Source organism: Protopterus annectens, chromosome 1.part1, assembly GCF_019279795.1.
Source record: "Protopterus annectens isolate FY-2018-M chromosome 1.part1, PAN1.0, whole genome shotgun sequence".
Taxonomy (NCBI): domain Eukaryota; kingdom Metazoa; phylum Chordata; order Ceratodontiformes; family Protopteridae; genus Protopterus; species Protopterus annectens.
Window position 1 is genome coordinate 551,977,660 of NC_056726.1, and position 26,213 is coordinate 552,003,872.

The window sequence follows — 26,213 nt, forward strand, 5'->3', positions numbered from 1 at the left end:
CACATGTACTTATATGAGAACATCATCATGCTTCCCCTTGATGTTCAATATAGTGGATGTCATTTATGACAAGTTAAAACAGTAGTGTTATTATACTCAAGCCCATGTTATTAAACTGTCTATTGTCAATGTAATACTATTTGTTCAGAATATGATTGTTACATTCTGTGACATTTCAAGTTCAGGCTTCCATTGTTTCTCTTGTACAACTTTGTCAGTTTGATGTCATGTATAAAGCATTAGTTATCTTGGTAACCACTTAAGTATTATATGTGATCAAGATGGGTTACAAAAACTAAAATTCAAGTTAAAGCATTTACATGACTTGTTATGCATATTTACTTGTATAAGAAAATCATCATTGATGTTCAATGTAGTGTATGTCACTAATGACAAGTTAAGACAGTAGTGTTATTATACACAAGCCCATGTTATTAAAACCTGTCTTTAATATCTAAATTCAGCAGACTGCTTCATCTTGTATAATGCTTATATATTTTACGTCTAGATTTATTAAAATCATACATTACAAAACTATTGTGCTTGTGTTTTTTGGGTTTTTTTTTTGGCTGTTGCTTGGTTATTTGAGAGACCACAAGCTGTAATGCATATTCTTATTAGCTCCTTCCAAGCATGTTTATACAGTCCATAGACTTTAAATTTTGAGACCCTTCTAGTTTTTTAATTGCTATAAGTATATTTCCATCCTTACATACACACATATCAGTACTTCAAGCATGGGAAACAATGCCCATCCAGTTTTACCAGAATACCATTCACTAGTTCATGTGGATTGTTCCCAGGCTGTTCTTAAAATATCCAAATCAATATCTGTCCTGTTCCATTTTAACAGCCTGCTCCATGCAGTGGCCACTCTGCCAGTGAACCACTCAACACACCTTCCATTCCCACAAGTATTTCCATGAAGGAAATCTGATGACTCTCACACTTCCCGGCAACCCCAAACACCCCTAGAATCAGATATCCCCATATGCCCAACACGTCAAAGAAAGCTCACCTCCCAGTCCACTGCAAAGGGTACTGCACAAGACCAAGTGCTCTTATTCTTTCACAATAACTCAGACGTCCACTCTTATGTAAGTCCTTAATGTGTTTGGACCAAAATACATTTTAAATATAAAATTGCGCTTATTATTTTTTTTTTTACCAAGAATCAACTTAATAAGCTAAACAAAGTGTTGGGAAACCATCAGTTTGTGTACATGTGGTTTAAAACAGCCCTTGTATTATATATATATATTTTTTTTTAAACCAAAAACCTCATTGCCAAGAATCATCTCGGAGGCTCCTCAGAGACATTAAGCATTATTGCCACTCTGTCTCCATTACCATAGCAACCTGGGAGCGTCTGTTTCTGTTAGTGGGTCTGTGTACAGTATATCAGAGGCTCATGATGCACCTGAAGGAAAGCTTCACTTCACTGCAACTTGAAGCCTAAAATTCCTCCCTTTCAGTGAGGCAGCAGCCCGGAAAAGAACAGAGAGCAAACAGATAAAAAAAAAAACACCCAACAAGCCACCACAAGAGACAACACACTCCTCCAGCCCTCCCACCTTTCACTCAGCAGAAGTAAGAACTAACCATTCTCTGCCAAAATATCCCAAATCACAGTTCCATCCACACCCTTCCCCTTGATCCAGGCCAAAACACCAAATGTCTCTTCCTAATGTACAAGCATCAGTAAACCTCGATCACAAGCTGCAACGCACAGCTTTCCACAGACGAAAACGGCAACATATAACAGCTGCCAGACACAGCAGTAGCCACATACACAATGTCAGGCTTAATCAAACAGCACTCAAAGCTATGATGTGTGCCATAATTGTATTGATTATGTTTAGACAGAATAATAATGACATTTGTACTAGCTGCCAGTCAAGGCTGCATTTTGCACAACATATCAGGATTGATCAAACAGCACTCAAAGCTATGATACCGGCCATAATCGATATTAACTATGTTTAGACAGAATAATAATGACATTTATACTAGCTGCCAGACACAGCTGCATCCACGCACACCATATCAGGATTGATCAAACAGCACTCGTATTTGTGATACCTGCCATAATTGATACTAACTATATTTAGACAGAATAATGATGACATTTGTACTAAAAGCTTGCTACTATTATTCAACCAGGATATACATGACATTTCTAAATCATACTTTAACTGAAGAAGGCATTAGTCTCCATGACAGCATTTTTTTCCTAAACACTTTACTGTTACTGCTATTATATATGATGTTAATTTGTTACATTTGACTCTGAACTCTGATGAATGGTACCTTGTTGAATTAGTTAATTAATTAAATTATTATAAGTAAAAACAATGAAAAGTGAACAAGATAAGTATTCATTGAGTTCAAGTAGGGGAATAGAAACTCCTATGTTTATATCATATGTTGCTTTGTTTGGCTTATATATAATATAAATAGTAACCCATCTTGACCTACCTTTGTTTGCGAAGAATTACTGAACTCTGAACATTCCGAATAAATCATTACTGTTTCTCAGTTGTTTAAGAAACCCTCCTTTTTTAAATAAGAACAGATGACAAGTGATGTACCATATCATTTGATACTTTGAGAGATGTAATTGTAAGACTTATTTTTTTCAGACAGCTATCTTGGAATCAGTTTTTTGTTTCTTCTTTCTAGCATCAGTCCAATGATTTATTTATTTTATTCTTTTAAGAGTAGGGGCCATCCATTCCATTTCTTCTGGGATAGACAGTATGTTGTTATTTTTGATGAATAGAGTAGCTTCTTCTAAGTCATTAAAGGTTCTCATCTCATTGGCAAAAAGTATTTTTATCTTGGCTGGAAAGGCCAGCTGTGCTTTAATGTTGTTTTGTTTCAACAGTTTTATTATTGGCCAGACTTCTTTCCTTTGTTTTAGTATTCTGGAAGAATAATCACTGTCAAACCTTATCAGGCTTTGATTGTATTTTAAGGGTGATTTTCTCCAAGCAGATTTTAATATTAGTTCCTTGACCAGAAATAAAAGACATTTTATAACTATGGCTCTAGGTGGAGTATTTGTTGAGTTAGAAGCAGGTTTCCTCAGTGCTCTATGCGCCCTTTCAATTCCAAATGAAAGTCCCTCTTTCAAGTCTAAAAATTCAGGAATCCAGGTTGTTAAGAATGAAATGTCTTCTCCTTCAGTGTTTTCAGGCAGACCAAAGATCCTTATGTTGTTTCTCCTTTCCCTGTTTTCTAAGTCTTCTATTTTGCTAAGCAGCCATGTATTCTATTTAAGCAGAAATTCTTTTTGGAATTCTTCCTCTTTGAGTCTCCCTTCAATGTCATTTAGAGAAGACTCTATATTTGTTATTTCTGTATGGTGTTGCTGTAATAGTTCCTTAAGAGTATCAGTCTGTTTTGTGAGAATTTAATTTGAGATTTTCTAAGTAATTTTTAAAGCCATCCATCTTCAAAGATAGTTCCTGTAAGGTAGATGTCATCAATTGCAGTTCATTTTTCAAAGCAGCATTTGGATGAGAATTCCTTGAGTTGTTCATATTCAGTGACTCAATATATCTCCAGGTTACTTGACAGGAAAATTTTTGTATATCTTGACCAAAATTGATATTTATGTAGTCTAGTAGTTTATCTGTAGATTTCTGACATTTTAAACTTGAAAATAATAAAATATTTCTATATTATTATACTAGTTTATGGAGCTCTGAAAATTCACTGTTCTCAGTTAGCCATCTAGGCTCCGCCCCCTTCTCAGTATTTCTTGTCATACACCATTATACAACTAGCAGCAAAGTGTACAATGAATAATAAAACTTCTCACTCCAGTTGTGCATATCATACACCTCAACAGCAAAAGCCAAGATGTTTGCCAGCAACAGTCATTCGACATAAATATCACTAACGCCTAAAAGCAAACAGATCTCAAATTCTTATTAATTTGCAAAAATCATATACCAAAATGCTATGTGTTATATACTAGTATGCAAACTAGCATTATCGTGTATGTGTTAACAGAAAAATATAACTCCCACATTGTACCTGTTATGTAGCATTATTCTGGACAGATTTTTGTTGTTTAACATTGCTTCTACTCTACTGCTGTAGTACTTACTTAAACAGTTTGGATCTCGCATATCTCGAACTGCTCTTACTGTATATTTTCATTTTATTTTACTACTGTGTAGCATTAGTCGTGGCTGCCTTTTTCAAGGATGATTAGGGGCATAATCTGTCCATTAGTCATGGCTGCCTTTTTCAAGGATGATTAGGGGCATAATGTGGTAAGTGAATTGCTCAGTCACACATTGGGCAAATGGAGACTATGAAAACCAAACACAGGACTACAAGCTGAAACTCATGTACAGCTCGTAGCTTTAATCTTCTGTGGTAAACTGCCAGACAGACAACCCTCTGTAATACATTAATAAATTGTATTAATATGATTTTCTTTAAAACATTTTCCTGTATCATATATGGTTTAGCTGACAGCAGCAAAGGTTCTTTTGGACCAGCCTAACCCTGAACCAAATCCCTAACCAGTATAACTACAGGTGATTAGGTGATATTGCTCCATTGTCAATTGCCCAATCAAAAGATGCCAAGGAACACAATGCCGCCCAATGTTTTCTACAGGAAATTGTCACTGGCATAGGTTCATAGATGTGTACTAGGCTAATGACCCTGGAGCATTTACAAGCATAGCCCATAGAAGTGCCCTGGCATCATGCTACCCAACATTAGTTCCTAGTGCCTCTATCAAGTAGAGTCACTGGAGTGATCCCCAGGGTGGACTTTCTATTTCCCATCCACTCATCAAGATTTCTCTTGAAGACGGCCAGTGAGGTGCTCTGCTTGACATGTAAGGGAAGTCTATTCCAGAGCATGGGCAGTCTCTGGGTTTATGAACCTGTCCCTCCAGCATGCTGTGTTGATTTTGATAATGAGGTTGAGGTCTCTGGAGCATGTGGTGCAGAGGGATTTAGATTTCTTTAGCTGTAGCATTTCTAACAGAGCTGGGTCAGACATGGCTTTGTAAGTCAAGCAGAGATTGCCTCTTAGTAGACGATATAAGACAGAGAATAGCTGGAGTTTTTTGAGTCTGTCCATGTAGGACATGTGTTTAAGGTCCAGGATCCTCTTTGTGAGGTACTTTTCTGGCTTTTCCAGCTGTTGCATGTGTATAGTGAGGTACATGCCAAATGGTGCATTATACTCGATGATTGGCCTAATGACAGAAGAGTAAAGAGAGATGATGACCTCTTTCTTCCTGGATGCAATACTCTTGGTAATGAGATGTGCCACATAGAAGGACTTTCTGACCACAGTGGCAATGTGGTGGTTGAAGGAGAGGTTACTGTCAACCTGTTTCTCCAGATCTCTTATAAAGCCTTCAGTTTTCAGTGGGCTCCTATCTATGTGGTAATTAGTGGGAACTGAGTTTTCCCAAAGGGAATGATGTTGCATTTTTTTGGCATTAAGCTTAAGGCCATGTTTTGACACCAGTCATTGGTCTCAGTGAGGCCTTTCTGCAGGATGCCTACTTCACTTGGGAAGTTTATAATAGCTCCCAGCTTGCAGTTGTCTACGAACTTGGTCAGCCAGAGACCCAACATGTTGGCCTGGACGTCTGAGAAGTAGATGCCAAACAGGAGTGGACCCACGACTGATCCCTGTGGGACTCCACTCATGACTGGTCAGCAGTCTGACTTGGAGCCCGCTACTTTCACACTGTGGGTTCTGTCTGTGAGCCAATTTGCAACCCACCTAATGATATAGGGGTTGATGCCTAGTTTGGTGAGTTTATTAATAATTCCTGTGTGGGGAATGGTATCAAAGGCCTTGGCCAGATTGAGGTAGGCTGTATGAACTGCCTTGCTTTCATCCACAGCTCTGGTGACTTCCTCAAAGAAGTCATAGATAGGTACTAGGCTATCGACCCTGGGGCCTGTACAAGCCCAGCCAAAAAGGTACCCTGGCTTTTGCCACCCAAGAAAATTATTTTTCTTTGCCAAGGTCAAGCAGAGCCACAGAGGTGATCCCCGGGGTGAATTTCCTATTTCCCATGCAATCATCAAGATTTTTCTTGAAGAGTGCTAATGAGGAGCTTTGTTTGATATAGATAGGTAGTTTATTCCAGAGTATGGGAAGTCTCTGGGACAGGAAACTATCCCTCTGGCATGTTCTGTTTATTGTGGTGACAGGGTTTAGGTCCATAGAGGGTGTAGCTCGGAGGGATTGGGATTTCTATAAGTGGAGCATGTTCAACAGCTCTGGGTTTGACATAGCTTTGTGTGTTAGGCAGAGATCACCTCTGAGTAGACGATATGCGACGGAGTAAAGCTGGAGTTTTTTGAGACGGTCTGCATAGGGCATCTGTTTGAGGCTGGTAATCCTCTTTCTGAGGTATTTCTGTGCCTTTCCAGTTGTTGTAGATGTCTTGTGAGGTACATACCAAAAGGGGCGTTGTACTCTATAACGGGTCTAATGAGTGATGAGTAGAGGGGAACAATGACCTCTTTTTTTCAGTATGAGAAACGTTTTGTGATGAGGTGTGCCATGTAGAAGGATTTCCTGACTACTGTGGTGATGTGATTATCAAAGTAGAGACTACTGTCCACCTGTGTCCCAAAGTCTCTTATCACACTTTCAGTGTTAAGTATACTACCACCTATGTTGTAGTTCATGGGTACAGAGTTTTTACCAAAGGGGATGGCATTGAGCTTGAGGCCATGACTTTGACACCAGGCATCTGTCTCAGTGAGGCCCATTTGTAGGATGTCCACTTCGTTGGGAGTTTCGATTATGGCTCCTAGTTTTCAGTCATCTGCGAACTTTGTTAGCCAAAGACCTTCTGTGTTAGCCTGTACTTCAGAGAAATAGATACCAAACAGGAGAGGACCCAGGACTGAACCCTGTGGTACTCCACTTGTCACTGATCTGAAGTGGGATTTGGAGTCTGCTACTTTCACAGTGTGGGTTCTGTCAGTGAGCCAGTTGGCAACCCATCTTGTGACATAGGGATTTATACCTAGTTTAGTGAGTTTATCTATAATTCCAGAGTGGGGGGTGGTGTCAAAAGCCTTGGCAAGATCTAGATAGGCTGTGTGAACCAACTTACTCTTGTCTGCAGCTTTGATGACTGCTTCAAAGAAGTCTATCAGGTTTAGGAGACATGATCTGCCTTTTACAAACCCAAACTGGGTGGGGTCCAGAGTTTGGAGATTACCATTGTCTTTGTTTATAAGTTCCATGATGATACGTTCCATGGCCTTACAGACCAGGCTCATCAGGCTAATAGGGCGATAGTTCCTGGGATCAGTGGTGGCTCCCCCCTTGTGGAGTGGGATAACTGTTGCTGTGCGCCACTCAGCAGGCACAAAGCTTGAGGTGAGGCTATGATTGAACATGGTACTTGGGTGGTGTGCCAGTTCATTCTGCAGTTCATGTAGAACGCAGCCTGGGATGTTGTCTGGTCCCATGGATGCTGTGTTCTTGGCTTTGGAGAGTGTGGATTTTACCTGTGCAGCCGTGATTACAGGAACTTTGCATTCTTCCGGTATAGAGATGGGCTCTTTAGGGGGTGAGAGGGGGGTAAAGTTAGCACTGAACCTATCTGCCAGGATGTTGGCAATATCAGTTGGGTCTGTATATTTAGTGCCATTGTGCTGTAACTCAGAGCAGATCTGAGTGTTGCCATTGAGATTCTTGACATAGCTATAGAATGCTTTGTGGTTGTCTTTAGAATCAGTGGCAATTTTGTTTTTGTAACTAGCTTTGGAGGATTTTATCAGGGACTGCAGCTTCTTACTGAGGCTGACCAGGGAGCTCCTCCACACGTGGGATTTTACTCTCTTTTGCAACAGTTTCTTCCTTCTGTTGTACAGTTTGTTTGTGGCAGAGGACCACCAGATTGGATTCCTTTTTTTGGAGGATAGCGTCTTGGTTCTGTTTGGGATAGCATGATCCATGCACTCATGTAAGTGCTTATAAAGCGTTGAGTGAAGGAGTTGGTACATGAGTAGCTTTCCCAGTTAATGGTGAGGTAGTTGAAATCACCCATTATTAGGGTGTTTGGTCGAACCCTAATATTTTCCAGTGCATCAAGAAAAGAGGACAATGGTACCTCCTATACTGAGCCAACAGATATTGCCAACATACTGGCCGACAGATTCAGTGCCACCTTTAACCCTCACTCCCCACTAAAGGACCAATCACAATACTGGATGATTGAGCAGGTTGAGCAGGCATGATATACCTTTTACAAAACCAAACTGCATGGGATCTAGAGTTTGAAGATTCCCTATATTCTTGCTAATTAGGTCCATGATGATGCATTTCATAGCCTTACATATAAGACTCATCAGGCTAATGGGGCGATAATTCCCTGGGTCTGTAGTCGCTTCCCCTTTATGGAGAGGGATGACTGTAGCAGTGCGCTATTCATTAGGTACAAAACCTGAGGTGAGGCAGTGATTGAATAGGTCACACAGATGTGGTGCCAGTTCACTTTGGAGTTCATGTAGAACACATCCAGGGATATGTCGGGGTCCCATGGAAGATGTATTCTTGGACTTGGACAATGCAGCTTTAACCTATGCTGCAATAATGCTGGGTGCCTTGCATTCCTCCAGTATTGTGATTGGTCCTTTAGTGGGGAGTGAGGGTTAAAGTTGGCACTGAATCTGTCGGCCAGTATGTTGGCAATATCTGTTGGCTCAGTATAGGAGGTACCATTGTGCATTAACTCAGAGCAAACATGGATATTAACATGGATATTATTGATACAACTATAGAAGGCTTTGTGGTGGTTTTTAGTGTCTGCCGCAATTCTGACTTCAAAGATGGCTTTAGAGGTTTTGATGAGGCATCTCAACTTTTTGTTGATTCCATTGTTTTGGGGACTTCATCCTTCTTTGAGTTGATGCCACCATGGAGATAGTGTATATAAGTTTGGGGGAAGGGGTATGAGGAGCTTGCCCCCACATTGGGGAGGTGCAGTACAACTCGTTCTCCTGAAAAAAGCACTTGTAGTTAACTTTTTTCCCCTTCTGTGTTTCTAGCATTAGTTTTCAGCAGTTTTGATACTTTGTGGTTAGCTGTTCCACGTTTTATTGTGGAATATGCCTAAATAATGAATAATCAAAGAGCCAAATAAATAATGGATAAGAGAAAAAACAAAAAGATAGTCATAAAGAACAATTACGCAAAAAAAAAATCTGCTTTTCGTGCATACGTTTTCTGGCAACTGCTGTGCAAATCTGATTAGCATTATACTGAAACTAACTGAAATAAAAAAATAATTTACAAATATAGGTGCAACTATGTTTAAAGTATAAAAAAAGAGGTGAACAATGAATTCAGTAAAGCTAGTGGAATATTCCAGCAGTCATTTAATAGTTTACTGGATAATAATGCAGTGGTTTATGACTGAATGAATAATTGTAAATCATTACTCTTAATTTGCAATAACAGTTATGGCTTTATCTTCATATTTAGTGGCATACTTTTATGCACATGTAACTTTTATGACATTTATTTCATAAAGTAATTTTTATTTCATACTCTTCATCAAACAACTGCAGTGAAATTTTAAACATCCACCAATACAATTAAAAGAAAAAAATACAAATGCCTTGAAGGAAGGCATCAAAAGTGTACAGTCATACCCAAAATGTTGTGCAGCAATGACTGCATTAAAATATATACTCAAGTGTCTAGTGTGGGGACAGAACCTACAACCTTAAATGTTTTCGTCTTCCAGTATCTAAGCAAGTATGCAGTTATCTAAGCAAATAATACTAGCAAGCTTATTGACCAACATCCAGTGACCTAATTTTGCTCCTGCAGAGAGCTAACTGATGGGAGAATGTATTTTAGGACATACATCACTTACAGAAGACAGAAATTAAACTTGAATGATAATTATATTTGAGTACTTTGTTTTTACTTCTTTAGAGTTTGTATTAATATTGAATATTTCTTGATGAGAAATTACTGAGCATTATAAGAACTACCATGTGGAATTGTATGTAATTCAGGTATGTAAAATGTGTCAAGTAAGGAATGACATAGAGGATTATGAGTGGTTCGATGATGCTAACCACGTTATTATGTGTTCAAGACATGGATGCCAAGAAATTCACCTGAAGAGCGAAGCTTGACAGGTGAATCGGCATCCATGTTTAGAACACATAATATTAGGTTAGCATCGGTGAACAGTTCATAATTCTTTGTAGTGCATGGAGCTTTATCTGCTCCTTGTGCTATAAATTACAGTAAAAAATGAAAAAAAAACACCAAGTGCTTTACTGGGGCTATCAAAGCCACAAAACACTTAGCTAGCACTTTCAGAAAGATAGTGCCCTTATGTTTGCACTCACCTTCCATGCCTCTCAGTTGTCCCAATTTTCACACAATCATATCTTGGATGTGTTCCTCATAAGGTCCGTGTTTTTTTCGACAGATTACTGAGGACTGACGGTACTAAATAATGGCATACATTTAGGTTTCAGACTTTGTATCCTTCAGAAAATCAGGCAAACACCCATCCTGTTATTCTAGTAGTCTTCTAAGTTTAGAACAGGAAGTCAGGGACATGATTTCAATGAACAGCAGGCAGAAACAAATGTCATTCTGCTGCTGACTTTTGCACTGGCATATTTTACTGCCATAGATGGGACCTGACTTTAACAACTTCAGCATGGGGTGCTTAGCATTTGTTAAGGTCAGGTCTCGCTCCACTTTAGACCTTAACTGGTTTGTCTTTTTCTGAATATCAGAGTGCAATCAGCACACTCCATGCACTGTATCATAATTTTACAAGTTATATAAATAACTTATGAAGTTTTGTTTTCTCTGTATTTTTGTTAAGAGAATCATTTGAAATAAACTGATAAACTTGTACCAATGGACAGGTTCAAGTTATTCTCTAAATAGTTTGCCAATGCAAAAGAGATGCAAAGCTAGTTTTTTTATAAGATTTATGTTACACTAGCCATCAACCATTCTGACATCTTTGCTAAATATTTCAGTTTTTACTTTAACCTAAAGCAATATTGTCTTCTTTGTTTATCTTGCAGAAGACAGAAAAGGTTGACTTTTCATTTAATCCACTAGCAGATCCAAAGTTTGTGTTCCATGATCATGGTTTAGTGGAAGCTGTGAAACTAGGCGATCCTGCTGTCTGTGAATTTTTCCGTTTGCTTTCTCTTTGCCATACTGTGATGCCAGAGGAAAAACAAGAAGGTAATTATTGCCCTTGTACTAAAACAAGAAGGTAATTATTGCCCTTATATGGTACTTTCTCTCAAGCTCTCTGCCTTTTTAATAGTCCTAAAACAAGAAAGTAGTTATTGACTTTATTTGGTAGTGCTTTATCTGTCTCTCTCTGCCTTTTTAATAGTCCTGAACTTACACAGGCAAAAGGTGAAGCTAAATGGCCATGCTTTTTTGCTTCAATAGACCCACACAGATGTGAATGTTTTACCTCAAAAAATCTTATGAATCAACATTTAGTATGCTCTGTGTAATCTTTTATTTTATAACAGGTTTACCTTGTTTAGTTTGGAAGGTGTGGGCCCAGTTACAATTACTTATATTACATATGGCACATTATATCCTGGGGGGGGTTCATGGAGAGTCACCTGCTAATCTGGCTGTATATAGAATAACTCATATTTCATAGTTATTAGTACGAGCTACTGTCTATAGAAGGAGTATTGCTAGTAATTGAGCGACATACCTATGAAGTATGATGATGTACAACAATCTAATAGTTCCTGCAACTGACTATGAGCTATCACTGACAAAATGCATCATTACTATGACAGAGAAGGAGCATTTGGGCAACTGAGTAAACCTTTTCCCCCTTCCAAATGAATAAGCCACTGATTCTAAATATTCAAGAGCTTAACACCTAACATCCTTTTAAAAAATTGCCACAGTAATGTATTGTATACTATGTAATTGCCCTAATGATCTTAAAAAATATAAACTCATCTCTCTAGGAAGATTATTTTTGCCTCCACCATTTTCCTGCTGCTACATATGCACTTACTATGCACCTATGCTCTTGCTAAAATCTGCAGACTGTGCCTTCTTGTGAATACAACTTTCTGATAGATGCCATCCTTCTGGGTTCTAGAGACTATAATAAGGTACCTGAAACTGGTTTTGTGTGCTTTCTTGTTTGTATAGCTACTGTATAGATCAATGTTTGATATTTTTATCTTTGAGTATGCATCTGTAAATATCTAGTGTGTGTGGCATAATGGTCAAAGTGTTTACCTCACAAATGCATGTAATAGGGGTTCAATTCTCACATTTGGAAGAAAATTGGCTAGGCTTAAAATGGCCTGTAAGTTCAGCTAGCCTAGTATTAGGACAGTGTGGACATAATGGTTAAGGTCTTTACCTCACAGACACAAATTTTGATTCTCATCTGTCTTTGTTGGCTAGGCTTGTAACAGCCTTCAGAGTGATAGCTTAGTATTTACCTATGCACCTATAAACTTAAGGGGGTGAGTTTGGCATAAGGGCTAAGATCTTCACTTTATAGACACAGGGTACAGGGTTTGATTCTGACCTGGGCTGTTTGGCTAGGCTTAAAATGGTCCTTTAGGGCAGTTAGCCTATTATTTACCTATGAACCTGTGTATGTATACAATTATATATATATATATATATATATATATATATACATACATAGAGAGAGAGACATAAATTTAGTCAACCCTGTATGTTGACACACTTTGGTTGATAATGCAAATGATGGGGTTCTGGATCCTGGTCAAGGCCTCCCCTATTTTGCCTTTTTAGGCTATGTCCCAAAGACAAATCTTGCAACATAAAAGATATGTTAAACACCAAACTGAAGGTCATGCTGCTTAACGCTAGGAACCTTAACCAGAAAATGTACTCACTGAAGGCTCTCCTCACACTGGAAGATGCTGATGTCTGTGCGGCCACGGAAACATGGTTCAGGGCTGTGGAGAGCACCCCTGCCTTACCAGGCTATACCTCATTACACATTTTCTGACACAAAAACGAGGTCAGAGAGACTAAGGGTGATGGGAGTCTATCTTCATTAAGGACAGGCACACCTCCAGACTGGTGTGACAGCATGATGCACTGAAATTAATGTAGGTGCAAATGACAGTTGGCAAGACACCCATCCAAGCAATAGCCAGCTATAGACCCCCTTGCATGACTTAGGACACCCACTCCTCCTACATAAACCTACTTGACTCCATCAAGATACCCCCTAACACCTTGATCCTTGGTGACTTCAACTATCCCACCGTAGACTGGGTGAACTATTCCTGCACTAATACACTCACCCAATGATTTCTTGACTTCATCAATTCTAACGCACTAGACCAGCTTGTCTCATTCCCCACAAGGGGAAATAACATTCTGGACTTGGTTCTCACCAACACGGGTGACCTCTGCTCCACTCCCATAGTATGTTCTTCCCTGGTGAGATCAGATCAAACTCAGATCAAACTCAAATCAAACTTCTCAAAATCTGACTACAACCTCCTAAGGGAGGGTATCAATAGCGTTATTTATTTTTTTATTTAACATTTGTTTACTGGGAAAGTCTGACTTGGAACAAAGCCAATTTTCAGCTGAGGCCCAGGGAGAAATGCCCCAGATGCATGTCTTTGTAATGTGGGAGGAAACCAGAGCACCCAGAGAAAACACACACAAACACCGGGAGGACATACAGACTCTACACAGAAGGCAGCCCAGCCAAGAAACAAACCGGAGAACCTCTTGCTGTGAGGCGGCAATACAGCCGCTGCACCACTGCACCATCCAATGCTTCACGCCACTGCCCCCCCCCAGAAGATGTAGACAACTATGCTGAACAGTATGCCAGTGCAGTATACAACCACCTGTACACATACATGGACTCACCCATACCCAACAGAACTAAGACCTGCTCCTCAAGAAAACACAAAAAAACCTGCTCCTCAAGGAAACAAAAACCTGTCTGGTGGACATCTTCTATTAACAGGCTTTACAACAATAGGAAGAAACTGTTCTCCAAGGGTAAAAAGGAACAAATTCCAAATTGGAAAAAATCCCTCCTCACCTACATATTAGATCACTAGTGAAAACCTCCAAAGCCAATTCAGTTTCCCTATTACTCTAGCATGTCCAAAGGTCAGTCAATGGTTTCCTCTCCAGTCCATCTGGTGAATCTGGGAATGTTGAGGCAATGTTACAACTGTCTCATGTACACGGACAACCCTCTCCTCCTCCAAACAGGTTCAAATATATGTGAGAGATGCAACTATTTAGCCAAACTGGAGGCTGAGCTCTCTCATCTCAAAACTGGTGTAACCAGTCAGGAGGAGAAGGTAACCTCACACAACACAATTCCAGTATCACATAGTCCCACCACATCAGCGAACCAAACACATAAATACACATAAACATACTCGGAGGCTCTAAATAAAACTAAGCAACAGAGACCTCCAAAGCAGACATCCAGCAAAAGCTACCTCAAAACAAAACACACACAACACATAACCCACAAAGTCAGTGTGCCAAGCAGCCACAGCCCTTAAGGCTGAATAACACACCTGATACTCTTGTTATAGGTGACTCTATTGTCAGACACACTGACGTCCTGCTCACCAGGCTGAATAAAGAGAAGGTCACGGTGAGCTGCCTGCTAGGATCCGACACATAAAGCACTCAGGTCCCTCCAAAGCAAATACAAATATGACTCAGTCATTGTACATGCTGGTGTGAATGACCTGAGTACCTCCCTGGACTACATGAAAAGAGACATAGAGGAGCTCTCTGATCATGTAGCCCAGGCAATATATGACCTGACCTTGAGCAGCATCTTACCCTCACCTAGAATGATGCCACAGTACAAAGACAAAATGATAGATTTTAACAATTGGTTAAAATGTTGGTGGCATTCAAAGGGGATCCAGTTTCTGTCAGCCTGGGATGACACTTGCACCTGTCACCACTGGGCTGGATATTGGCAACCCCCACACCCCCATAGTGCCTTTTAGGCAAGGCTCAAAGTCAAACCCACCACCATAGACAGCACAAGGAACAAGAAACTAAGGGTAATGCTACGAAGTCTTAACCTCAAGATGCACGAAGCTCTCCTCAGTATGGAGAACATCGATAGCTGTGCAGTGACAGAAACCTGGTTCAAGGCTCCAGAGAGCACCCCAGCACTACCAGGCTATACCTCATATCATGAACCACAAAGGAGGGGAGTTTCCATATTTATCAAGGATATCCACACCTCCAGGGTAGTGATATTGCACGAAGTATCGGAGACCATCCATGTGCAACTAACAGTGGGCAAGACTGCTTTTCAGTTTATAGCATCCTACAGACCACCCTCTCAAAGTCAGGAATTGCACTTGGCTTTCCTGAAAACATTGGAGAACATGAAGATCTCTCCAAACACCATTATATTGGGCGACTTCAACTACCCAAACATTGACTGGGAGCACTACTCAAGCCCCAGCACCTTAGCCCAAAGATTCCTGGAAATTATAAACTCAAATGCTATGGAACAACTAGTCACCATTCCCACAAGAGGGGACAACATACTAGACCTGATCATTATCAACATGGGGACTCTATGCTCCACACCAGAAGTATATCCCTCATTGGTAAGATCAGACCATAAATTAATTTCACTGGATGTCCACATCCCGACCCCACCCCCAGCCCAGAAAACCACAGTGAAAAACTTCTCAAAAGCGAACTTCTCACTTCTCAATGCCGAAGTGGAATCCTTCAAGGCCCCAGGGCCAGTGGAAACTACGGCCCAAACTGCAGAATCCTATATAAATGTATTCTACGGACATCTCCAGGAATGCATGGATCATGCTATCCCAAACAAAACCAAGACCCAATCATCCAAAGGCAGACGTCCGGTCTGGTGGACCCCTGCCATAAATAAACTGTACAACAGAAGGAGGAAGCTACTACATGATAGAGCAAAATCCCTAATAGGGAAGGCATCTCTGATCAGTACTAGCAAAAATTACGATCCCTCATAAAATCCTCCAAGGCCAGCTTCGAGAGAAAAATTGCACAGGAGACAAAGACAATCATAAGGCTTTTTTCAGTTATGTTAGAAACCTGGGATGCAACTCCCAGACTTGTTCTGAGTTGATTCTAAATGACAAAAAATACACTGAACCCACAGACATCGCCAATATCCTGGCAGACAGGTTCAGTGCAAACTTCTCCACCCCCTCCCCCCCAAAAGAGCAAGTATCTATCCCGGCAGAGGGCTGCCTCCCAAACATCTCAGATGCTCAGGTAAAGGCTGCCCTCTCCAAAGCAAAAAACACTGCTTCCATGGGATCAGATGGCATCCCAGGTTGCGTCCTACATGAACTCCAAGAGGATCTAATCCCTCAAATAAAACAGGTATACAATCTCAGCCTCACTACAGGATATGTGCCCACAGAATGGCGTACAGCAACAGTGGTCCCACTCCACAAAGGTGGAGCCTCTATGGACCCTGGAAACTATCGCCCCATAAGCCTGACTAGCTTAGTCTGCAAGGCTATGGAGAGGACCATCATGGAGCTCATAAACAAAGACATTGTGGACCTATAGACACTAGATCCTACCCAGTTCGGCTTTGTCAAGGGCAGATCCTGCCTTTTGAACCTGGTTGACTTCTTTGAAACAGTCACCAAAGCCATAGATGAAGGGAAGGTAGTCCACACAGCCTATCTGGACCTTGCAAAGGCATTTGACACAATACCCCACTCGGGCATCATAGATAAGCTATCCAGCTTAAATATAAACCCCTATGTCACAAGATGGGTCGCAAACTGGCTCAAAGACAGAACCCACAGAGTGAGAGTTGCTGGAGCCATGTCAGACTCGAAACCAGTCACAAGTGGTGTCCCACAGGGTTCTGCCTGGGACCACTCTTGTTTGGTATACACTTTTCCGAGGTACAGGCAACCGTGGGAGGGCTATGGCTCACCAAATTCGCAGACGACTGCAAACTGGGCGCCATAATCAACTCTCCAGCTGACACAAACATCCTTCAAAAAGCTCTCACAGAGACAGATAACTGGTGCCAGCACCATCGTTTAAAGCTAAATGCCAAAAAATGTATAGTCATACCCTTTGACAAAAACAATGTGCCCACAAATTACCACATAGAAACCACCCAAGTACAGAGAAAGTTATTAGGGACCTGAGGACCCAAGTTGATAGCAATCTCTCCTTTGAAAACCACATTGTCAAAGTGGTTAGAAAGACCTTCTACATAGCCCACCTCATCACAAAGGGCTTCACATCTAGATCAAGAGTTTATTCATCCCTCATCAGGCCCATCATAGAATACAATGCCCCTTTGGGATGTACCTTACCGACACCTGCAGCAATTAGAAAGACCCCAAAAGTATCTCACCAAGAGGATCAAGGGTCTCAAACAGATGCCTATGCCTGACATACAAAGCTATGTCAAATCCAGAATTAATGGACATGCTCCACCTCAGTAAATCTAAATCCCTTAGAGCCAGGGACTTGAACCTCAGCACAGAAATAAATAGAACTTGCTGGAGGGACAGGTTCATAACCCAGAGGCTCATGGAATAGAATTCCAGTTCATGTGAGGCAGAGCACCTCACTGAATCTCTTCAAGAGGAATCTCGATAAGTGGATGGGGGATCGTAGGTTTGTCCCAGGGATTACTCCCGTGTCACTATTAGACAGAGGCACAGTAAACTAAACCTTAAAAAGGGCACAGTATACTCAAATCAAGGGTGTATAAGCCATAAGAATTGGGCTAGGCTTATAATTGGTACCATACAGAATTGGGCTAGGCTTATAATTGCCCCAGGGCAGATAGCCTAGTATGAACCTATGAACCTATGAACCTATGAATTGAAACTAGTCTCTGAGTCAAAAGGAAACCATAAAGCTTTCTTCAGCTATGTCAGGAACCTCCCCAACAGCTCACTTGACATCCCCGATACTGGTTCCGCACCTCACATGTCTGTAGCTCAAGTGTTAAAGGACCTATCCAAGGCAAATAACACAGCTTCCATGGGATCTGATAGTATCCCAGGCTGTATTCTACACCATCTCCAAAAAGAACTAGCTTCACCATTCAGCAGCTTATTCAACCACAGCATAATTACAGGCTTCATTCCAGCAGACTGGAGAACTGCCATTGTCACCCCCTTGCACAAAGGTAGTGCCACTACTGACCTGGGAAACTATCATCCCATTAGCTTGACAAGTCTGGTCTGTAAAGTCATGGAGCATATTATTATGAATCTCATAAACAAGGGCATAGGCAATCTCCAAGCACTTGACCCCACCTCATTTGGATTCGTTAGGGGTAGATCTTGCCTGTTGAACCTGGCTGACTTTTTTAAGACTGTCACCAAGGCCCTGGATGAGGGAAAGTCAGTACATACAGCATGCCTTGACTTGGCCAAGGCCTTTGACAAAATCCCCCACATCATCGAAAAGCTAACTCAACTTGGCATAAATCATATCTCATCAGGCTCACTGAAACGACCCACAAGGTCAAAATAGGTGCCACCAACTCCAATAGCAGACCTGTCACTAGTGGTGATCCCCAGGGATCGGTCCTGGCACCCCTTCTGTTTGGCATCTACTTCTCAGAGATCCAGGCAAAAACAAAGGGCCTGTGGCTGACCAAGTTTACAGATGACTGTAAGTTGGGTGCTGTCACTGACTCCCCAAATAATTTTAACATACTGCAGAAGGGTCTCACAGCAATAAATGACTGGTGCCAAAGTCATGGCATTAAGTTAATTTCAGAAAAATGTATTATCATACCATTCATCAAAAACACAGCCCCTACTGATTACCACATCAACAGCAGCCCCCTAAGCACACAACCTGTGGTAAGAGACCTGGGTACTCAGATTGACAACAATCTCACATTTGACCATCAGGTACTGGCAATGGTCAGAAAAGCCTTTTACTTGGTATATCTCATAAGTAAATGGATTACCAAGAAAAACCTCTCCTAAACCATAAGACATCCCTGAAGCTGTCTGCTTAGTAAAGATTTAGTTACTAAAAGTATTATTTCATGTATGTGAAATTCCTACTTTATCAGCAGTATCTGTAATTAATATATCTATTTGGTAACCCCTCTGTGTGAGATCTTGCAGCCTAATGCAGACCCCTGTCCAACACCTCTACCTAGTCTTGTTTCCCGTACCTCCTGACTTTGGAAGTAAACCCTTATTACCTCTCCCAGTTGCCTTTTTCCTTCTGTCCACTAGATGGCAGTATTCAACCAACATATTTTTTAGCTTTTAAGTATCTAACCTAATTAGTCCTAATCCTTTTAGTGGTAACTACTGTCCTAACCTCCTTGTTAAATGGTGTAAATTTGACTATTCACCCCCACAATCTTTTTACTAATTTTAAGCCATGAAAACACTTTTGTAACAAACAGTTTTTTTCCCTAATCTAACATTTTAAAGTCAATTCACTAAAGACAGCTGATACTTTTTCTGCTCTACTTACCATCCAGCTCCACCTGCTCCGTTCACCCTTCGGGCTCACTTCACTCCTCTACCCTACCCCCATTTCCCACCCTCATCTAACCTTATACTTCTCTAAACACACCCCTTCCTTCATTAGCCAGTAATCTAATTAACCTCATTATATACTTAGAAATCCCACTCCCACCTCTCCCATTTAATTTCTTCTTCCTATCATTGGAATAGTCCCTCCCCAACCGCTATACTTCTTTCTAAACAGACCCACCCCTTACTGATCCTTGATCTCACTTCAGTCTCCCTTTACTCATACTTGTACATACCTACTCTCCCTGTATCTCCTACCTAACTCCATTCACTATGCCCATCTCCTACTTTAAAACACACTCTAACCTGCTGCACTTATCTATAACACTTGGTACTCTGCTTTTATCCTACAAGCTCACTTAGGTTCATAGGTTCATAGATTAGTACTAAGCTAACTGCCCTTGTGAGCCATTTTAAGCCTAGCCAATTATCCCTTGTGAGATTCAAAACCTGCACCTTGTGTTTGTAAGGTAAACACCTTAACCATTAGGCCACCCTCCCCACTTACTATTAATCCCTACACTTTACACAATTCTATCCCCTCTTAAAAAAACTACCCCTCATTCCCTGTTAAACTCTACCTCCCATTGTAGCATTACATCCTCAGCAGTCTACTTTGAACCTCATTTTCATAGAACAACCCATTTCAAGTATTCCCAAACTAAAAAGAATATCCCTATCCTAGGCAAACTACTGAAACTGTCTCCTATACTACAACAGTACCTACTGCTACATGGTGATATTCATCCAAACCCAGGCCCAAACATAAGTAACCCTTATTCCCAATCCCCCATCCTGACACTTCCTATTCCCCCTCCCCTAGCAAAAACTCACTCCTTATAGCCCACCTTAATATCAGAAGTTTAAATAATAAAATCAGCCACCTTCATGCCCTGTTAGATCTACACTCCTTCGATATCCTATGTCTAACTGAAACCTGGCTCAAACCAGCCACTAAAGATAATGATATTGTCCCCCCAGGCTACAATATAATTAGATTAGACCACCCAAACAAAAAAGGAGGTGGGGCTGCTATATTGTATAAATCTGAGGTGCAACTCACTGCCCTCTATTTTACACATCCTTCAACTAGCAATGCTGAAATCTTAATGTCTACGCTTTTAATTAATGTCAATAAATCCATCTATATTTTCTGCTCTTACATCGCCCCAGGTAATAATATTAATACCGTTGAAAATATCCTCTGTTGGCTCTCCTCAAATTTCCCCCAAGAGACCATACTCCTTGGTGATCTCAATATTGACTGGAATAGCTGTACTGCTGATAATCCTACTACCCTAATAAACCTTCATGGCTTTCATCAAACCATCTCCTACCCTACAAGAACTCACAAACCCAGCAATAAACAAACCACTTTAGATTGGATATTAGTTAACAGTAATCCCTAATCTTATAAAACAGGGATACTTCCTGATGATATCAGTGACCATTCTCTTACCTTTATAATAAAATTAAAAACTTCAATAGCCAATCAAGTAAATGTCAGAACCATTCGAAATACAAAACCTCTAAACCTACTTAACTTTCAGGCTGAGCTTGGAGCATGCAATTGGACTCCCCTAAAACACCACTTGAGGAAGCTGTTTCCTATTTTAACAATAAATTTCTACAAATTTTTGAGCATTGTGCCCCTTCTTGTATGATCAGTATTAAGAACAATCCAGCTCCCTGGCTCACAAAAGACACCAGGCAAAAAATGTGACTTAGAAACAAAATCTGGGACAAATGGAGACATACAAAAAAATCTTACTGATCACTTAAACTTTAGAAAGCTTAGAAATGCCACTAAAAAGCCATTTTCCTTGACAAAGAAAACTATTTCCAACAACTCCAACAAACCCGACATCAAAACCCACAAAAATTCTGGTCTGGAATAAATAAATTACTTCATCCTGGCCACTCTAAAACTTCTACCCCTCTAATCTGACCCAACAATCTTCCACCCAAATTACTGATACTTTCAACAAATTGTTCACTGAGACTGTCCAATCTCTATCTAATTCTTTACCAGCAGTGTCCACCTCTAACCCACCTGTGTCTTCTAATTCACTAACCCTATTACAACTACAACCCATTCCTACATCTCTCATACACACATTACTTCTGAAACTCAAACCTTGCACCCCTTCAGCTGATCTCCTACCTGCTGAATATCTAAAATCGGCAGCTGGAGTTCTTGCCTTCCCCCTTTCCATCTTAATTAACAGAATCATAACAGAATGAGCTATCCCAAACATCTGGAAAGTGTCTCATATCATCCCCCTCCACAAGGGTGGTAACGCAACTGAACTTTCCAATTTCTGCCCAATAGCCCTTCTCTCACCTATAGCAAAAATTATGGAGAGATGTATTCATCGCCAACGTCTTGATCATCTCCTCCAAAATCACCTTCTAGATGACTAGCAACACAGTTTTAGACCTTATCATAGCACCACCACAGCTCTCCTATCCTTTACTGACTGTATAAATAAAAATTGTAATAACAATCGCCTATCCTCTGCACTTTTTATTGACCTATCCAAGGCATTTGACATGGTGAATCATGAACTATTGATAAACACACTTAATTCTCTCGCATTAGAGACACACTCAATCAAATGGTTTTAATCTTTACCTAGGAAGCAGACAGCAAGCAGTCCTCTGGGACAATGAACTGTCATCTCTGCTCCCTATCACTCTTGGAGTCCCACAAGGTTCAATCTTGGGACCACTCATCTTTACCATCTTCATTAATGATCTGAAAACCTCCCTTCCTCAAACTAACTGTATACAATATGCTGATGACTCAACTTTAATCTGTTCCTCCTCCTCACCGTCCCAACTTCAAGCCAGAACCCTAAAACTATTTACCTTAGTAGAAAACTGGTTCCACCAACACTGTCTCCTCCTCAACCCTAAAAAAGCTAAATTACTACTGTTTACCCCTACATATAAATTCCCCACCATAAACTTCACAGTCATATCTAAAAATGGCACCACAATAGTTCCTGACATTACCACCAAACCTTTGGGGGTAACAGTTGATCACAATCTTAATTTTGACACCCATATCAACCTAACTATCAAATCAATGAATAGAAAAGATGGTTCTCTATACAGAATTAAACCTTTTCTCACTCCTTCAGCAAGGACTACTGTTGCCCAAACTCACCTACAATCTGCTCTCCTCTATGCCTGTCCAATCTTTACAAACCTCTCCAAAAGCAATATCAATAAGCTGGCCACAGCTTACAACAACATAGCCAGATTTTCCTCTGATACCCCATATCGTACCCATCACTGCAAAAACCTAAAACTTCTAGGATGGCTTGAACTGCAACGCCAGTTTCTTTTTCAGCAACTCATAATCTTTCACAAGATTCTGCATCATTCCTCAAAAACTCCCATTCTCAGAAACCTTATTATCCCCTATCAAAATCTTGCTACCTTACAATCTGCCAAAAGACTACTTGTCTCTTCCCTAAAAGCTAACAATAAATATGATGACTCCCTATTTATTAACTCAATTGGTAACGCTTGGAATAAACTACCAACTGAACTTACATCCCTGACTTCCACTCCACTTTTCAAACAACACCTTAAAATCTTCCTAAAATCACAATGGCTATGTCCATGCTCAAATCCTAACTGACACTGGCACCTCTTGGCTTATCTCTCTTAAGTCTATAATTTCTGAATTCCTCCTCCTTTGGTGTTTCTCTCCTCATACTCTACCAAAAGTATTTTTTCTTTAGCATAAGTAATATCTACCTACCCTTGTTTGTCATGTCCTATGACCGTACCTAAGGGGAAAAAATGTATACATGAGTGTTTTAACAATTTTTAATTTGAGTATTACTAGCATGGAATTCTCTCTAATTTGTTTATTTTTATTCAAAATTTTCTTGTATTGTATTTGGAGCTTATCTCCCCTGGCCTCCGCTGATAATGGACATGTATCCAGTCGGACTTTCCAGGTCAACAAATGTAAAATAAAATAAAATAAAATAATAAATTGCATCCAGAAAAATGGAGGTTATTAGCTCTTTGTACTCCTCCCTCATTAGGCCTATAATTGAATATAATGCTTCGTTTGGTATGTACCTCTCCAAACACCTGTACCACCTGGAAAGGCCACAGAAATACCTCACAAGGAGAATCCATGGCCTCCAACACCTGTCCTGTGTAGACAGGCTCAAACCACTATCACTCTACTTGGTATCATACAGATTGCTCAAAGGTGATCTGTGTTTCGCCTACAAGGCAATATCAGACCCTGCTCTACTAGAGATGCTCCATATCCGTAAGTCTAACTCCTCGTGCATTTCCCAGTTGAAAGACCTAAATCTAATATGCAACATCAACAAAGCCTGCTGGAGAGACAGGTTTCTCTCTCAAAGGCTGCCCCATCTCTGGAACAGACTTCCCATACATGTCAAACAAACTACCTCACTAACCATCTTCATTTTGCAAACTTGATGAGTGGATGGGAAACCACAAATCTGTCCCAGGGGGTTGCACCTTTTTCCCTCATTGACATGGGTGGCAGGTGTTGACTGACATTTCTTTTTTGGGGATAAACTCTTGGCTATGCTTGTAAGGGCCCCAGGGCCATTAGCCTAGTAAGCTCCTATGATCCTAGGATCTTATGATCCTATGATCAACAGGTGTGTAAGATCAATGGTCTCCATGGGGAATATGCTCCTTCCTCAGGGAAAGTGCAATCTCAGAGTCAGTATATATATGTGTGTGTGTGTGTGTGTGTGTGTGTGTGTGTGTGTGTGTGTGTGTGTGTGTGTGTGTGTGTATGTATTAGGATTTTCCTTTCACATCTACAGTGGACTATTAAAGTTTGTGCTGTCAATCTTTCATTGCACCCATGTGTGTGTATATATAAATTATTGAACACTTATTTTATCAAAGGTCATTTCATCAAATCTACTTCTTCGAATCTCATTATATTGAACTTCTGGAACTATGAAAGCAAACCCCAGGAAAGGAACCACTCGACTACCAGGAAAAACAACAAACAGAAAAACAAAAAAACCCTGCAAGTGGGGGGCTGTGACCCCCACACCCCCGTAACTAAATATACCAACTCCAAGATCACACTACAGTGGAGGAAGAGCAATGTTAACCATGGTGGCTAGGTGGTTCCATTCCCGGGGTTTCCTTTTCGTAGTTCCGGGAGTTCGATATAATGAGTCAAAGAAGTGGAGTGAATGAAATGATGAAATGGGATTTAATAAGCTAAGTGTTCGATAATTTACAGTAGACCCATATATATTTATATATGTGTGCACACAAATACACCTATGTATACATATAAACATATATACATACAAATACATACATACATGCATACATATAAAGCAGGATACTAACCACTCACAGTGGAAATATTTAGAACTGTGAAACTATAAGAATATGTGCAAAGAATGAAGATCATTTTTTTGTGTCATGCTTCGGCTGTGTGCAATGATTCCTTAGAAAAAAAATAAGGCATTCTTTTTCATAAACCTTATTGTTGAAAAGTACGTACTATCCCGTTTTAAAATCAAGCTGAATGCAATATCATTTCAGCAGCGCATTTCATTTTACACTGTCATAATTTCTTAATACTGGGTCATCAGAGATCCTGGGCTGTTCATTAGGGGGACTTGTCGTTTTAAAATAATTTTCAAATCAGTGCAGGAGGCTAACAAAAATATCTGTGTGTACCACATCCAAGGTTTCCTGATAGCACAACATGTTCTTAGAGCTCTACCTAAATCTGCATAGCAGGTCTGATCATCTGTGAATTTCTGGTCTTTAAAATGTAAGTCCATTACTATTTCTAAGAACTTTAAGATTGCCACACAGTGATAGGGTTTTGTTTATGAAAAGAGTAGCTTTGTGAGCTGATGTAAAGTAATTGGTTCATCAATTTTATGTCTGCTGTGGTTGCAAAAGATTATCAGTAAATCCTCTCCTACAGACAAAAGAACATAAATAATTCATAGTGTCTGTAGCTGTTTTAGCAAAGATTGAATCTTTCCTTTGCACATTAACAAAGAAAGTTAGACAACGTTGAAACATAATAACATCTTTGTACTTGTCGGTATCTGGAAATCATATTTCTCTTTTAGTGAATCTTTTTTCTTTATTATTCTGTGCTGTGTTTCACTGAACATGTAACAGTTTTAAGTTGTAGTAATGTAGGTATAACCATTCTTTATAACCTTGGAATGAATGAATTCATGATCAGACAAAATGTAAGGTTATGTTGACATTCTTTAATTCAAATTCAAATTCCTTTTCATACTGAAAAATTAGGATCATTAATGGTTCATTCTTGAAACATATCTAATTTCCTTTAATATTAGTGCTTTCAGGACTACATGCAGTTCAATTAACTTAAGGCATTCTGCCACATTTCATTTTCTGCTGTCAACTTTTTCACAGGGTTATTGGGCATAAAGATCTGTCACATTTTAATTCACAAAAGAGTTGCTGTAACTTTAAATTCCATTTTCTTTTCATTAGACATGGTTTTATCTTTGATTATTGCATAAGATTTCTCATGACTGGTGATCTTCTAAAACCCATAACACATCACAAGCTTCAAGAAAT

At 40.1% G+C, this 26,213-nt stretch overlaps 1 protein-coding gene across 1 annotated transcript in view; it reads left to right on the forward strand.

The window, feature by feature from the left end:
- Positions 1-26,213, forward strand: part of LOC122814860 (phospholipid-transporting ATPase ID-like) — a 2,026,011-nt gene that overhangs the window by 1,561,978 nt on the left and 437,820 nt on the right. The window contains exon 15 of the mRNA XM_044087143.1: positions 11,085-11,250. Coding sequence (XP_043943078.1) covers positions 11,085-11,250 — 166 coding nt within the window. The remainder of the gene's footprint in view (positions 1-11,084; positions 11,251-26,213) is intronic.